At 45.7% G+C, this 15,981-nt stretch overlaps 5 protein-coding genes and 1 non-coding gene across 6 annotated transcripts; 2 read left to right on the top strand and 4 right to left on the bottom strand.

The window, feature by feature from the left end:
• The first annotated feature begins 290 nt into the window (after positions 1 to 290).
• On the top strand, positions 291 to 2,210 carry F4813DRAFT_274083 (uncharacterized protein). Its single transcript, XM_049240412.1, has 4 exons — positions 291 to 972; positions 1,038 to 1,211; positions 1,310 to 1,606; positions 1,666 to 2,210. The coding sequence occupies exons 1-4, from the start codon at positions 860 to 862 to the stop codon at positions 2,093 to 2,095; spliced, it is 1,014 nt and encodes a 337-aa protein (XP_049103037.1). The 5' UTR covers positions 291 to 859; the 3' UTR covers positions 2,096 to 2,210.
• Positions 2,211 to 2,372: 162 nt separating this feature from the next.
• F4813DRAFT_t32 lies at positions 2,373 to 2,443 on the bottom strand. Its single transcript has one exon. It is a non-coding gene; the product is annotated as a tRNA-Gly (tRNA).
• A 2,935-nt stretch (positions 2,444 to 5,378) lies between these two features.
• F4813DRAFT_386477 (uncharacterized protein) lies at positions 5,379 to 6,728 on the bottom strand (the record flags this gene model as incomplete). Its single annotated transcript, XM_049246420.1, has 1 exon — positions 5,379 to 6,728. One exon carries the CDS (start codon positions 6,726 to 6,728, stop codon positions 5,379 to 5,381), a length of 1,350 nt encoding a protein of 449 aa, XP_049103036.1.
• A 3,062-nt stretch (positions 6,729 to 9,790) lies between these two features.
• F4813DRAFT_349412 (uncharacterized protein) lies at positions 9,791 to 12,243 on the bottom strand. The gene has a single exon (XM_049242176.1). It carries the CDS (start codon positions 11,607 to 11,609, stop codon positions 10,368 to 10,370), a length of 1,242 nt encoding a protein of 413 aa, XP_049103035.1. The 5' UTR covers positions 11,610 to 12,243; the 3' UTR covers positions 9,791 to 10,367.
• Positions 12,244 to 13,515: 1,272 nt separating this feature from the next.
• F4813DRAFT_349407 (nucleoside hydrolase) lies at positions 13,516 to 15,256 on the top strand. The gene is made up of 3 exons (XM_049242175.1): positions 13,516 to 14,067; positions 14,139 to 14,173; positions 14,228 to 15,256. The coding sequence occupies exons 1-3, from the start codon at positions 13,815 to 13,817 to the stop codon at positions 15,143 to 15,145; spliced, it is 1,206 nt and encodes a 401-aa protein (XP_049103034.1). The 5' UTR covers positions 13,516 to 13,814; the 3' UTR covers positions 15,146 to 15,256.
• Positions 15,255 to 15,919, bottom strand: F4813DRAFT_273875 (Sm-like ribonucleoprotein). Its single transcript, XM_049240409.1, has 3 exons — positions 15,813 to 15,919; positions 15,653 to 15,729; positions 15,255 to 15,589 (listed from the first exon to the last, which is right to left on the bottom strand). The coding sequence occupies exons 1-3, from the start codon at positions 15,838 to 15,840 to the stop codon at positions 15,395 to 15,397; spliced, it is 300 nt and encodes a 99-aa protein (XP_049103033.1). The 5' UTR covers positions 15,841 to 15,919; the 3' UTR covers positions 15,255 to 15,394.
• Positions 15,920 to 15,981: the final 62 nt, after the last annotated feature.

Below are 15,981 nucleotides of genomic sequence, written 5' to 3'. Positions count from 1 at the left end.
CCCAGAACATCATCTTCATTCAACGATACATTTTGGTTTCAGCCTCGTGATAGTTTTATTATGCACGAAACCTCATGCCCCAAGCTCAGGATCATCAGCCTCTTACCGGGCTAGCGGGGTCGAGCTCAGGCGTGCCCAGCCATAGCTTACGGTTGCTTGATCACGGCTCAGGCCACCACCTTGCCAAGAGCTCAGTTCCAAAAGCGGAAACGGAATTTGGTGAGGTCGATTTGTTAGGCAGACTAATTATGCTATAGTAGATCCGTTTATACCTAAAATAACCTTGGGTAGTATAAAATTATCAATGTATTCTATCATTGTGTCCTTCAAGCTCTCTCTTGATACTGATTAAACACCGTCCTACCTACTCGTAACCAGTATAAACAGAAAATTTTCCTAATAAATAAGAGGATCGTTTATCTGAACTGACGGGGAATTAATTTACCATACTTCCATCGTAATCTTTTCCAGCTTCCTAAAACTTATACGCGGACCAGGAGTTGTTCAACTCCCGGCAAAATTCAATCTGGCTAAATGACAACTGCGTTCCACACTTAATCTCAGAACTGTTAACCATTCGACCATGTATTTATAACTCTCTCGGTCCAGAGGACCCGATCCCTTGCTATGTACTCCAGAGGCCGAACGAGCACATGGCTGGGAGATGTGTAGGATTGTCGGCAATTGTGGCCTTCGGCGCTCAGGAGACGAGCCCATCGACGTGGGATGCGACATATATCTCATCCATTACCCCCTCCTTAGGTCGTCCAGAGTCGTTTTAATATTGAGGTGTTTTTGAGTAGACTTGGGATCGACAGACAGCCTGCCGTGTTGCTTCGAAAAGGTTACCAGTACCAAAATGCAGTTGACAAACCTCGTACTCCTTGCCGCCGCGGGCATCGCGCCCAGCGTTAACGCAGCCGCGACTCTTCGTTTCTCGTGCTCGCAGCTTGTTGTCGAACGTCTAGACCCGTAAGCAAGCATTCGTCTCCGGAGCATCAAATAACTAGAGACTTTTCTAACAACCTCATTCTTAGTCTTGTCAACCCTGGAGAGAACCCGTCCCCTCATCTTCACCAGATTGTCGGAGGAAATGCCTTCAACGTCAGCATGGACCCTAACGTACACGACTTGCCTTCGACGGCAACATGCACTTCCTGCACGCCAACTGAGGACTTCTCTAACTACTGGACTGCCGTTCTCTTCTTCAAGTATGATGAGCCACTTTTCCTCATTTCTAATTTACCATAGTAGCGACATGGCTATGAATAGGAATTGTCATGTTATATACTAACAGTTCTCCTCTCAGGGCGAAGAACGGAACGCTACACCGTGTCAACACCTTCGGAAACGAGCTCGGTTACACAGGTGCCAACGGCGGTCAGACCGTCTATTATCTCTCATCGGGCAAGGTGACTGCTTTCAAGCCCGGTTTCCGCATGACAGTCGGAGACCCGTCCATCCGCACGGCTGAGGAACTTAACCGGAGATACAAGTACATGGACTTTACTTGCCTTGCCTCGTCCATGACTCGAGGTGGTCAGACCACGTACTTCCCCAAGCAGCCATGTGCGGCCGGTATCATGGTTAGCATCCGCTTCCCAACGTAAGTGCCCATTACCCCTTTCCTCAGAAGCGATAATAACTTACTGATCCCCTTTACAGCTGCTGGGATGGCAAGAACCTGGACAGCCCCGACCACCAGAGCCACGTCGCCTACCCCAACGGCAACGCATGCCCGTCAACCCACCCGGTCACGATCCCCCAGGTCTTTTACGAAACTTACTGGGACACCCGACCCTTCAACAACAAGGCGGACTGGCCCGCCGACGGATCTCAGCCTTTCGTCTGGTCCTTCGGTGACAAGACCGGCTACGGTATCCACGGTGACTACGTCTTCGGCTGGAAGGGTGACGCTCTCCAACGTGCTATGGATACCAACTGCAACAGTGACCTGTTCGCCAACCAGATCAACTGCCCTACCCTGCAGACCCAATCCCTCGACCAGGCCAACAAGTGCACGAAGACAAAGACCGTCACCGAGAACCTCGACGGCTGGCTCCAGGAGCTTCCTGGTGGAATGCCCATCGTCTAAAGGAATTTCTCTAAACTAGAGGGCTGTTACTTAAGGGACGTGAAGGTGCTTTGAGGGAGCCAGAGTTTTCATCAGCTTTTTGCCCCCTTAACGCAAGACAGTTCTTCAAGCCTTATACCTAATAGCCGATTGTTTTACATATATACCTAGCTGAATAGAATATATTCCTCGCCATAAACCCGATTCGACCCAGGTTTGATTTAAGCCTTTAGTAATCATGTAGTCGCAGTCATGTCAGCTGTCTCTGCCACACGCCAGGCGAGCAAAAATATAATGCTGCATCAGCCGCGAATCGAACGCGGGGCCCATCGATGGCAACGATGGATTTTACCACTAAACCACTGATGCTGTTGGATTGTCATTGGATTGCTCCTTGATGAAATTGTGACTTGCTATATTTTCCTATTATTCCGATGTGCGTTCTCCACAACCGTAGGACCCGTTCTTCAATTCTTCATCCTATTGTTAAGTTGAACTAGCACTTTCCGAGCAATCAGGGCCCATTCAACCCGTTCTAGATCCTCAATTTTAACAGAACTGGTAGAGCTAAGGTAATGGCCAAATACACTCGTTTCCTAAGACTCTTGCGAGTTTAGTCTGTTAGATATTTATCTAAGACAACATAGAATATTTTATGTACTAACAACTTAGACCTTCAAGCAGTCAGTACGTATCATTTTCCCGCTCCATCTATGTAAGTACCTATTGAGAGGAGTCATAGTGAGTAAGAACTTGATGATGTATTAAGAAGAGAAGACGAAGTCTTCTCCATCTACTTAAAAGATGTATCTAGGTAAGCTTATCGATTGATGACTAATCCTCAGTCTTATGTCCTATCATCACCCCTTTTACAAAAGTAATGATGATGTCCTCATCATCTTATTACCATCGTCAATGCAAATCATAGTGTCAGTGTCATAAGCCATCGCAGTGCATCGTGCAATCATGTCATCCAGCTCATCGCGTAGCGTCGCGGTCTATCTTCATCTTAATATCTTAGTTTCCTCCCGGTGTTCTTACGAACATCATCGACTTCTTTTTTGGTGTCTGAAAGGGAGAAGCCATCTGTCGCGCGGGTGTTGCCATCGTCTTGGGTGGCACGTATTCCATTCTTTCGTCTTCCATTTCGTCCTCATCGATTACTACATGGCTTCGAATCCTCTTTGCTGCTGGTTTGTATGACTTCTTATATAAGCAAAAAGTGAGAATACGGGTCTATTGCAGCGCGATAAACTATAAACCCAACTGAGACTAGACGACGTGATATAGCTAAGAACTCTTTGCCTTATGTCTCAGAGGAGCATGCTCCGACGCACAACCTCAGCTCATACGTCGGTACGGGGGCTATTGCTAATTTCGAGAGGCTTGATTAACGCCAAATTATTCGTGGGGGGTGATTTGTAAATCACCAAGGGGGACAAGTGTTAGCCGCTCCGCCTCGGGAATGTGTATGTACGACAGAGTTGCCCGTAAAGTTGTCGTGCAAACTGAGACTGTTGAGAATCCAGTCTCTCCTTTCCACCGCTCCTGTATGTGTCTCTTGTATTGGTGACTATGCTACGGTTCTGTCAGGATTCTAGATGAGACACCTAGAACAAAGGACATGTTCAGTATGTATAAACACAAGCCCTCGTAGATAGATTAGAGTTCCTCGCGGGACAACGGAGTTATTTCTTTACTGTTTAGTTCCACCTCGTGACAGGTTCTCAATTAGACAGACTAAAATACCGTTAGTTAACACTCAATAAAGACTTAGATAGCAATAGCGCACCCTAAGAGTTTAGAAGAATACTTACATAAAACCTCGGAATGCCCTTGTACTGAGCCTTAGTTTCAAATAAGTCGTTGAATTTCTGATCGGGTGTATCAGGTGATCAATAAGTTCTTCGTCATATCAAGTGTGTACAGGATTTTAAACCGAAAACTCTGCTAACGAGATTGTACCCGTGGTAATGAAGTGCAGGCATGATTTTGTTATGCTATTCCTGTGGTGCCTTTGTTGTGTTGGCGTTGGTATCTGTGTTGTAAAAGTTCTAATAGAGCCCTCGTCACTTTGGGCTCAAATGCAAATAGTATCCTCGATTTTGCTTTTCAATCAGACGTGAGAATGATGTTTGATATCATGACTGATTAGATTAGACTTCAAGCACAAGAAAAAAATGTGTTCGATTGTCGAAAATGTTGCGAGGTGATAAGATGGCGGAGGCAGGGTCTAATAGATATAGAGAAGTAGGGGTAATTATTTTGTGCCCTGCTGAAGTTGGGCAGACTAAATACTTGAGCAATAATTAGAAGGGGTTTGAGGATTTTGTACGGTAAGTCTTTAGAATCGAGTGCGAACTTTACTGTTGGAGGATCAACGCGAACCTTAAGATTGAGTCACTTTTAGGTTTTTCTGTATTTCTTGGAGACATGCTTTCCCGCGCAAGGGGTAGAGAAATAAAGAGAGAAGAGAGAAGGAGCGAAAGCCACCTATGTAATGTAAATTGTCTGGCAGTTGCCCCATAATCGATATTACGTCTGCTTACAATACCACAACTGTCAACTGTCCTTCCCCTTTTCCAAGGCTACTACATAAATGGAAAGCTTCGATTCTCGTCACCTCATTCCGGTATTCCATTGTCCAAAGCTAAAGCTACCCGAGGCAGGTGCCTCAGGAACTACCACGACTGCCCTTAGAAACTATAGAGTACTAGGCACTTACCCTAGAAAGATGTAATAGAAAAGCATCTTCTTTCATATACCCATTCCATGTTACATAATAGATACACCTGGGTAGGTACCTAGGGTTAGATACATGCATGTATTTGGTAACAATCTCAGGTAGTAAACGGCAGAAAGTGGGCAAACCTCTCCCTTAAGACAACAATTACAAGTGTACATGACCTCGATGACTATAGGCATTACAATACATACATAAATAAGAACAATATATCTTGCAGGAATAAATCATGTAAAGACAATATTCAAACAGCCGACTCGAGAAACTTATGCTAATGAATGCCCATCTAATGCTAAGATACAATACGCCAACCGAAGCCGTTCGAGGTTTTATCGAACGTGATGCCAACCGTACGCCGTGCATTCCTGCTGATGTAAACCTCCCTAACCCAAGTTGCCATGCATTTTGCACCCGCAATGAATCCGCCTGCTAATTTTACAATCATCTAACCAGCCGGTATTGTCCATTCGATGAAACTTCGACTCGCCAGCATTGCGTAGCTCGAGGAGCGTACACCTGAATGCTGCTATCTGACTTAACTAGCTGTCTGCCCCAACGACTCTATGCAGAAGCATTCAGCGGGGGTCCTAGTGCCATTGGCGAGGACTTCTCTGGCGCATCTTTTTGTAGCATCTCTTCACCGGAGTCGGCGGTCGACGAGGTTTGATTCAGTTGCGATGTGTTGGTAATGTTGGCAAGTGCAGAGCTTGCTGATCGAGTGACCGTTTTATTCCCTTTGGCCTTAGTTGGCACGTTCTCCTTGGTATCTTTCTCGTTTTCCTGGGAGCTTGAAATAGGTCGTAGCGTTGGTCGCCGGGCAGCTCTTCTACCTCGCCCAAAGGAATCTGAACTTCGCAAGAAATATTCTTCTTCGTCGGAAGAGTCAAAATCGGCAGTGGGCGTTGGTCGTGCTCGACGGCTTCTTTGCTTTGTGGTCGCATCAGAAGTCTCTGAAGACTCTATCGATAGGCTCCTGCTCCTTGTCCTTCGGTGGCTATGGTGTTTTCGGCTCGATGTATTTTTCCTCGTAACCGTCTTGTGGAGTGTTGAAGTCGATTCGAAATCTGTCGGTAACTCGCCACTCTTGAGTTTAGCTTCTACTGCCCTCTCGTGAACCAGCCGGCTTAAGCTAGGCGCATCGCTCATCGTCGTCTTACGGCTGACGTGGCTAGCCATGCTTCCACTTCTACTAACAGGCACTTTGCCTTCCATGACCTTCGCAGGCGGCGGCGGCTGCAACATCCACATAGTAGCGTTCTTGTTCGTAGGCTTCTGTCGCACAATCGGAGGGTGGTATTCGTTGACGGGAGGGTTCCTCGGCGCGAAATAGAAGTTATGTCTGTCTTCCTCAGTAACCGACTTCGGTTCCATCCCTAATCTTGTTTCCAAAAGTCGACCGGCTGATGATCCCGCCTGCTTAATCGCGTCCATCAGCTTATGACCTGTACGGGACAGCTCGTGACCCCATAACTCTTCATCTTCCCTTTGGTAACGCTTTCGGTTCCAGTCGTCCGATAGGGTAGTTGAAAAACTGAGCTTGCCGTCTTCCGCCACGGCAGTATGACTACTTACGGGGCTCATGCTGTCGACCTGCGTACTGCTTTCGGCAACGCTTATAGTTTCCTTGCCGGAACTGCTCAAGCGCTTCTGACTGCCATTCTTACCATTGCCGCCGGTATACTTCTTCGACTGTATTCTCGGCCCCATCATTATTTCCTCCGACCAGTACGGATTTGTATTGAAAGGGTCCGGGTGTCGGTATGATTTAGGGTTCGCGGCCTGGAAGCGCGCTTTCACCTCACGCTCCTTCTTGGCTAGCGCCTTGGATTGTTGGTGATGCCTTGCCTGAAGACATGGTGCGCACGAGACGACGTAAAATATGGCAGATTGGACAGCAACGCCGAACGACATGATAAATATGGGGTGTTTTCTCCGTAGGGGGGGTAGAATGTACAGGTGCCTGTTGAGGCTTATATCGAAGACAAGAGAGCTACCATTAGCAACAGCATTGGCGAGAGTGATTTAAGGTACTTCGTTGGGGGGTAATATAGAAGTCGTATCGAGAGTTTTAAGTTCGGTAAATGGGAAGAGGTTCGCGGAGAAAGCGGCGTCACACGTAAAACTGAGTTCAACTAAGACAAGACAAGTTTAATTCTTAGTTTCGTCAAGCGTAAGCTAAACAGAATACAAGCTCGTCTGTTTAGTATGCTGAGCGGAGGAAAGTTCGTCGATAAGGAGAATAAGTAAGTAATAAGTACGTGGATCGTCGACTTCCAAGACGCGGTTGCTCGTGAGATAGCTGCACAAGGAAAAGGGGGCAAAGCTGATTGCTAGAGGGTTCGATGGTTCGGTGAGATGTAAAAATGGCTCAATTGGGTTATGAGACTTGAAAGTTATAGGTTGGACAAGTTGATGCTTGAGCTACCCAAGTGGAAATGAACGTGGAAACTAGTCTAGTAGGATAGTAGAGCAAACAAGTATCCTGTTAGTAGTAGTAGAAGTCGTTATGTAGTGAGAAAATAACCAACGATGCAATTGAATAATAATGCGCTCGGTCGGTAGACAAAAAGGTCTTGATTTACAACGAAGAAATAAGACTTGAAGCCGCCGTCGGCAACGAGCGGGAATAATTAACGAAAGGGAAGTAAATGAGTGGAGGGAATTCGGAAAGTGAATTCAGGATTCGATGCAAACTGCGTAAACTACAGTTGGCGATGGGCAAATGGTGTGGACGATCCCACGCTCTGCTGCATTTGCCTGCATCCTAATGTTCCTGATGTACCTATGTAGAATGTAAGGTCATGCAGAGCAGATGGTGATTAGCCAATTATATCAGACGGAGAAATGGGGGTTTGCCTAATTGCGCTCATCGTGTTTCAACGCCACAGCTTGGCTTCGTTCACAGAGCAGGGATTGTGGAAATACATAATACATACAGGTAATACAATCCCTGTAAGTGCAGTAAGTATTCTGTAAGTGCTACTCTAACTAGCCCCCGTATTTTTGTGGCATACCGCTAATTCAACGCTGCTGAACCATGCTGAACCACAGAAGGTGGGGTTCATCGCCTGATATGTACATAGTACGTCTCCTAAGTGCCCTCTAATCCATGTCGCCCACGCAGTTTACGATCCACCACTGTGGCACTCATTTGCGCATACGTCTTCGCTCGGAGCCTTTTCAGGTCCAGGCGTTCAGCCCCTCGTTTTGATCCTCGAATTGGAATTCAGATAATCCTTCGACTAGTGTACATAGTACATGTCTGCACAATCTCACGTTTTACCCTTGGTTTCTTCATACCTCTATGTTTAATAGCCCCGCACAGCATCTCCAGGAACCATGTAACTCCCGCATCTAAATCCTCCCCCAAAAATGCATAATAACCCGTCGTTAAGAGACTAAAATTTTTTTTATCTAAGATCACTACTCAAAGCAGCTCGATGCGGGAAGGGGGAGTATACAAATATGTATTCGCCTATCTCTAATTTACACGTATACACGTGTAATTGAATACGGCCGTCCGTCTGGTTGAATAACGGCTCAGCCACGATGACTGGCCATCGATGACCATAATGATCGTAATGACTATGATAACCACACGTCAGAAGCTTAGTGATCCAGAATTTTCCCCTCTACATACTATGCAAGGATCGTCTACATACTTCCATGGCAGCCATAGTCATGAAATACCAAATATGTATTGATGCATCTGCTTCTGGAACAAATTCATAGTTGTACTGAACATGTTTCCTCGATGCCACGTAGCAATAAATCGGTATATTCGGATCACTTAACTTAGTCAAATAGTTCAAGCATGTTGTACTAAACGCCATCTGCTTACAACGGTAGAGTATAAGAACATATGTATATCTAATAGGACTTATTGGTTTTGACCCTCGAGCCTCTATCATGGTTACATAAACAACAGTTTTTATTGAGTAAGGCCAAGAATCTACATCTAACAGGGAGACTAATATCAAACATACCAGTCCACCATATGTAACAAAAACGTATTAAATGTGCCTTTTGTTACACGAAGAACTCGCCCAAAGCTCTAATAGTTTACATAATACATAGTTAACCCCTACATTGACAATCCTTAGACGGCTACATACACCAGTTGTGTAACAAACCCAAAGCTTAGAATGTATGACAAATACCGAAACACTTGTCCCGCGACATGAGGTAGGAAACTAATAACCCAGAAGGGATGCCACCCTAGACCGGTTGATACGATGCTACATGCACATGTCGAATGTGAGGAGAGTGAGCCTTATTCGATCTGATTTCTTGGCAGGGTGTTGTACTTAAGTTGCTGCCGTGACGTATATTCTCTATTATATTCTCTATCTCTTACGATAGTAATGAGTTCATCAACATCCCGTAGGAATGCTATAACGGTATCTTAGGTACCTAAATGCCTACAAAGTAAAACAGACAGATGAATATTATTAATTTATAACTCATAGATCTAAGACGTTAATAGGGCAGATTCAAACAAAGTATGTACCGCTGTTTCCCTTCCACTCTAGGATATTAGTACAGGATAGTACATAAGAATGGTGAGTTGTTTAGACAATCACCTATACGTGGCAGAAATTCTCCATAATTTCTACCCAAATGATAGCATGAACACTGGACTGGCAAACTTTACCAGTTTAAGGAAAGTAAAGGGCTGGAAAATATTGTGGCTTTCTCTCTCAGAAGCCGACTTATGTTATACCTATCCTGGGCTTGGGTCTTCAACTTCTCTCCAAAGAAGATACCCTTGACTAGCATTAAATTTGTTCATAATCTACCTAGGTACCTAGTTATGAAAATGGTCAATCAATAGGACAGGCATGAACTAGCTACTCCAATATATATGCCTTAACATGGAATCAAGGTAGCTCTCACTCATGCTTTTTTGCTACGCACAATAATGAGCTGCAAGACACTATTATGGATAGTCTTTAGGAGAAAGTTGATAGGTAGGTAGGTATCGTTTGTATTCATACTATCAAAACAACACGAGCACAGAGAAAAGGAAAGTAAGGTACGCATTCATTGAGCTATTTGAATCTATAGCCACTACAACTAAGAAATAACAACGCCCAGTATCCGTCCCCTATAGTGGACTTCAAAACATTGGTACAGGCTCCGGCTACGAGTCGTAATCGTCAGGCAACGGGTAATTCTGTACGTCTGTATAACAACGAGCTGCAATTATCAGGAAAGGAAAATCATAAGTCACTAATACAAAGCAAGGACGACTAATTCTGCGTTTTCTCAGGGAAATGGCAAGAGGAACGTCCGTCTTGCAATCCAAGTCCAAGCCCGTTTTTTTTTTCATAGGCAATACTCGATGTCCATGTGCATAATGGGATTCGATACGGCGTGATGTGTTGAGGAGAATACTGTACAACAGCAATATTGACCGTTGGCGGGGAAGAAGGTGTGGTGTGGTAGTAGTGGTGGTCGAGTCTATGCAATATTCACAGCAGACAAAAATGTATAAAGAAGTAAAGATGGACGCCCCTGAGACATCCACGATATGATATTCTTAACATATCATACGTCCCATTCTTTTTCTTCATCAATATCATCTGTCTCCTCGGGAGTCAGGGCAGCAAAAGAAGAGTTGCTGCTGGTCAGGATCGGCTTCTTGGTGCCATTGACCGGAGCCGGGGCCTTGACAGTGGGGGTACTTGTGGCGCTACGACCGTTGGTAGCCGGAGCAGAGGAAGCCGACACATCAGCGGAGGCATCCTTCTTCTTTCCCTTCTTTTTGGTCTTGACCTCGTTCCACGAATCCTCTTGGCGGAGTAGCTCCATCTGCTCTTCCTCCGAAGGCATGCCGGACAACCAGGGGTCGGACTTCTTAGTGGTTCCGGCAGCGCTCACAGTGCTCGGCTTTGTGGGTTCAACCTTGGCTTGTTGCTCGAAAGTGTCAAGGGGTTGGACCGTGCTGTTTTTGGTGGTGGATTTTTCATTCCAGGCATTTTGGGCACTGGCTGTGAAGCTCGAGCCGTCCTTAGCGGGTCGTCCCTCGGCAATACGAGCAGTTCGTCTCTGTTGCTCCAGCTTAACCTTGCGCTCCTTTTCCTCTTCCTCACGGGCAGCCTTAGCAGCCTCGGCCTTCTTTCGGTTCTGGCGTTGCTTCTTCGTCTCAACAACTTCGGGTGCCTTTTGCTTTCGCTCTTTAGGCTTCACAGAATCGACGTCAGTAAGACGGAGGACGGAAGGGCCAGATGCGACAGGCTCGAGCATATCGGATACATCACGGCTGTCAGCGGCCCCAACTACAGGAGAAGCTTGTGACGATAGATCATCATCAGCATCGCCCGCGTGGGAGGATGGGACAGATGCCTTTCCAGCTGATGCATCCGGAAGCTCTTGAGCTTTGGACTGCTTGACAGACTTCTGCTTCTTATCGTCAGACTTCTTAGTGCTGAACTTGGTTCCTGCGTGGGTACTGGATAATTGACGGGCAAATTCACGGTCGGCTTTCTTGCCAGCAGCTTCGTCCTCGTCTCGATTGAAATTGACATTAGGTGTAGTGGGTTCGTTCGATGTGGTCGTTGGAGCTTTCGGCTTAGGCTTGGGCTTCGAAACCTTTTCAACCTTCTTCTTGGTATCGTTTACTAGATCGGTATCGATTTGTTTCCCCGATTGCTTGGTGAAGGAGCCGCGGCGAATGGTCCTCTGAGTCTTCTTTTGCTGGTTCCGATACCAGATAGCTCCGCTGATCGCCAAAATGACCACCCATCCGCCAATAGTGGTGAGGGTTGAGTGGCTAGTGGAAATATCCATTATGAATTGGAATTGTAGAGGGCGCTCCTCTGTGAGATTTGCCGACTAGGTGGAAGTAACAGTGGAGGTAAAGGAGATTGATGGCAGCACCAAGTGCCTCGATGCGAAGGTGTCTCAACGATGCTCAATTGTGCGTGGACGTGCTTCGCAAGATACTAATTGTACGTAGATCTTTGGGGGGGCTAAACCAGTGAGGGAAGGTAGTGCGCCGATTATGTCGAGCAGTGCACTGTATATTTATAATACCAGTTAAGAAAGAGTGTGGAAGTAATGCAGCTGGGGACGAAGGATGAACATTGAACGATGCAAGCTTCTCAGCTGAACCAGAAACAACAGATGATTCAGTGCCGATTTTATGAAATAACACGGTTTTCCTTTTTTCTTTTCTTCTTTTTTTCTGAACGGAAGAAAATCTTGTTATATAATACGAGACGGTAAGATAAATGACAAAGTGAATGTGATTTGCACTGCACCTCACTGCACTGCACAGAGGTAGTCTGTTCAGGTTTCAGCAATGGGATGAATTGACTGATGGCTGATGGCTGATGGCTGATGGGTTGATGGTGTAGGGGAATTTGGATTTGGGATAAGCTGTCATTAACAGTTACCTATCAACCAATCGGCGCAAAGTACAGACTTTACAGACTTGTACCTAAGATGTGGTATGAGCACCTGCACCTGCACCTGTACCTGGGTAGGTACCTGGGCACTGCCGCACTGAGGTATGGAAGTCTAGAAGTAGCAGAGTAATAGAAGGTTATCTCCTGCCAGCCCGTGTAAAGGGGTTCAATGTTGAACAGCTGTCCAATACTGGAAGTACCTCCTACACTAAAAGTACCTACACTACATACATAAGTAACCTAGGTACCTCTTGAACTGACAAGTGAGACCCCACTTAATATACACTAGGTACAACTTGTCTGTTTTCCGTATCGCCTTATCCCGTTACTGTATTAGCGTCTCATCAAATTCAATTGTCGACGTGGAAAAGCCCCTTAAAATCGACAAAATAGAAATTCTATTTGCTTGGCCGTAAAGTTGCTGAGCGACCTTACGGCTAGCGTAACTCTACACCCGTATGTGACTGAGCAATTGATAGATTTGATTTGATACGGGGTGAAAATATGTGAAAATCATAACAAAGTTCGGTTGGTCAAAAACTCCCGTGATGCAGCTGCTTCCATACCTCCCTCTTACTACGAAAAATGTTCTCAGCCTGCATAAAACATGCAGGTCTAGATCTGATACCAAGATTTACATTTCTTCTTTATTGAGTATTTCCATCCCGTGGCTAGTTTTGGGTTTGATATCTAAAGCTGATGCCGCCATCCAATTCAGATAACCCTCTTATAAGGCTAACAAGCTTCCTGATAAATCAACCAACTATTGTTTCAATCGACTTTTACTGGTTTCTTAAATCTACAAGCATGGGTAACCTAAGTACTGAATGCAAGTGAATGGTTCAAAATGATATGTCACGCTTTTAAAAAGCTAAAATATGCATCAATTTATAAAACAGTGGCACTTGGTGATGTGTAATTATCATGTATTTATATTAATTCATTGATATAGGTAGTATAACTATCTGCTACATGCTGGCTCTTTAGCAAGTTTTGAAGAAATCTACATCACTAAAGTGTCCTTGTATTTTCTTTTGATCTTAAAGAATACTTAGCTTAAGTATTCATGCTTCAATTCATTTAATATAATCGGTTTGATAGTTCATTGCAAGCAACTTTTGATGGAAAACTTTCAAATAGTACAAAGTATACGGAAATTGACGGGGTGTATATATGATCTCCGCTTTCCGGTAGACGGAGATTAGCGGGATCGTCCCCCCGCAGGTCACCGACGGCAGGAACCCTGGGGGTCACGTTACACAGTACCTAACTTTAGGTATTAAGACATATGTAATAAGTACCTAACCTCCCACCTATAGCCGCATCTTATCGATAATATCGGTCATGACTTTCCTTCTTAACCCTCACGCCTTATCTACTTAGTAAATATTCAGTATTATATCTACTTGAGTCTTGCTCTAGAATTAGATAGAACTCCGCATTAGAATTCTCCAAGCATTCGCTGTAGTAATCATGGCCCCAAGAAAGATCATCATAGACACCGACCCAGGCAAGTAGCAGCAAAAGGAGATAGTTATTAAACTTATATCTTAACTGTTTTATAGGCGCCGACGATGTTATAGCTATGCTTCTCGCTCTGGCTTCCTCGCCCGAGGAGCTGGAAGTGCTGATGATCTCGGTAACTTACGGCAATGTGGATCTAGAGGGCTGCTTGCGAAATGTAGTCAGCATGTTCCACGTTCTCGACCAGGAGATGGAGTGGCGCAAGTCTCAAGGGAAGCCTTTAGGCTATGAGGCTCTGCGAACTTATAAACCTATTGTTGCTGTCGGCCCTGAGCATGCTCTGGAATATGAGATGTTAATGGCAGACGATTTTCGTAGGTTGAGAAATCTGGATGTACTCGGAGTTGAGCTGGATGAAAAATGCTGACGAGGTGATTTCTGGTAGATGGAGCTGACGGCTTACACGGTGTTCACGAAGCTGTATGTTGAAGACATAACTCGTTGGTGAAAGACTCGACTAACATATTCTAATAGCATCCTCACTTATCGCCCGCTGATACTTGGAAAGCTCTTTTCAAGGATGGACTTCAGGGAGATGCCGAGGATCCCTCATATTTAAAATATTTTACGCCGTCGAAAACACCAGCACATAAAGAGATCCTGAGGATCCTGAAGGAGGAGCCTGCTGACACGGTCTCAATATGCGTCCTGGGCCCATTGACTAATTTGGCTCTAGCTGCTTCGGAAGACCCCGAAACCTTTCTCAAGGTCAAGGAGGTGGCTGTTATGGGTGGGGCTGTAGAGTGTGAAGGCAACGTAACGCCGGTTGCCGAATTCAACACTTACGCCGATGCCGTTGCCGCCGCTCGAGTGTTCGCTTTGACGTCGCCGAACCCGGCTTCCACTATGCCACCCGTACCAAAGGACAAGTCAACTCTACCGCCGTACCCTGAAAAGCTTTCACGGCCTCTGAACTTGAGTCTATTCCCACTTGATATTACTACACCGCATCTCCTAAACCTAGGCTTCTTTCTGGAGAAGATTGAACCGCAGCTCGCCGGCAACAGCCCCTTAGGAGTATGGATTAATACTTTCATGGTTGGCATATTCCGTCAAATCACCTCCATGCTTGGTCCTGAAGTGGAACCGGGCCTATCGCTTCATGACCCTTTAACCATCTGGTACATGCTCACAGGATCTGATCCAGCATGGAAGCTAGCCAAAAATGCGCCAGAAGATATTCGTGTCGAGACCTCAGGACAGTGGACTCACGGGATGCACGTTTTGGACCGTCGCGGTAGGGCACGACCCGACGGCGTGACGACTTTTGAGGTCCCTAGGGATGAACATGGCTGGCTCAGCTTGGTGAGGGGCAATAGAATAAACAGATACGTTGGCAGTCCAGGCGAGATGGCATTTGCGCCATTCTTAATGGAGCGTCTTTTCGGGTGAAAAGGATAGCAATTAAGAAAGACAACGAGTTAGTCGCCGTACATCTGACACGGCGAAGACGATAGAGATGTCAGCAGAACGCATATGTGGGTATCATTAGACAAGAGCGTACCCTATGAGTAAAGCTTCCAGATTCCTCTCTCATGTAAATGCAATTATTATTTTCTCCCCAACGCCAGATGTGCAATCTCAAGGTATCAAGAGCATGTGTTTCAGAGCATGATCCGCCGCCGCCGCCGCTGCCGACTCCTATATGTGTTTAATACCACCAATTGCCGAACCCTTTACCTGTTCCCAGTTGATACTATCATCAAGAGACTCGTCTACCAAGCCTACCACGCAAACATTGTCTCCTCGGACAAGGTACAGACCCAAGGGGACTTCGGTAGACGGCTCCGTATCGTCGGGTGTTCGGATGACGCGCTCGACGGTTTGTCCAAGGACCTGGATACGTGGAATTAGCCGCAGATTCGAATCTAAAAATATAATGCAATGCACCGCCCTTACCAAATTGGTCATCTGGTCACAGCTCAAGAGATTCCCCACCAAGGTTCGAGAGTCGGCTGTAATTATCAGGACCTTCTCTAGGCGACTGTTAGATTCGTCGTGTTGTAAGCTTTGCTTGAGCCTCGAGACCAACAAGGTCAAAGGGTATCGCGTAACTTACTGTTGATATAATTATTTAAGTTGGACATCTTGAAGGAGCAGCTGTTGGGATCGAAGGTAATCTTACTAACAATAGGACTACGAGGTTAAGTTAATTGAGTAGCTTAAGATGTAGCTTAAGATATCTGTGCACTTTTAGGGATTGCGGGGTGTTGAATAAAGTATTGGCG

Source organism: Daldinia decipiens, assembly GCF_022478715.1.
Source record: "Daldinia decipiens strain CBS 113046 unplaced genomic scaffold F4813scaffold_5, whole genome shotgun sequence".
Classification (NCBI taxonomy): Eukaryota; Fungi; Ascomycota; class Sordariomycetes; order Xylariales; family Hypoxylaceae; genus Daldinia; species Daldinia decipiens.
The sequence above is the reverse complement of the archived record's forward strand: the minus strand, read 5'-3'. Positions and strand labels throughout refer to the sequence as shown.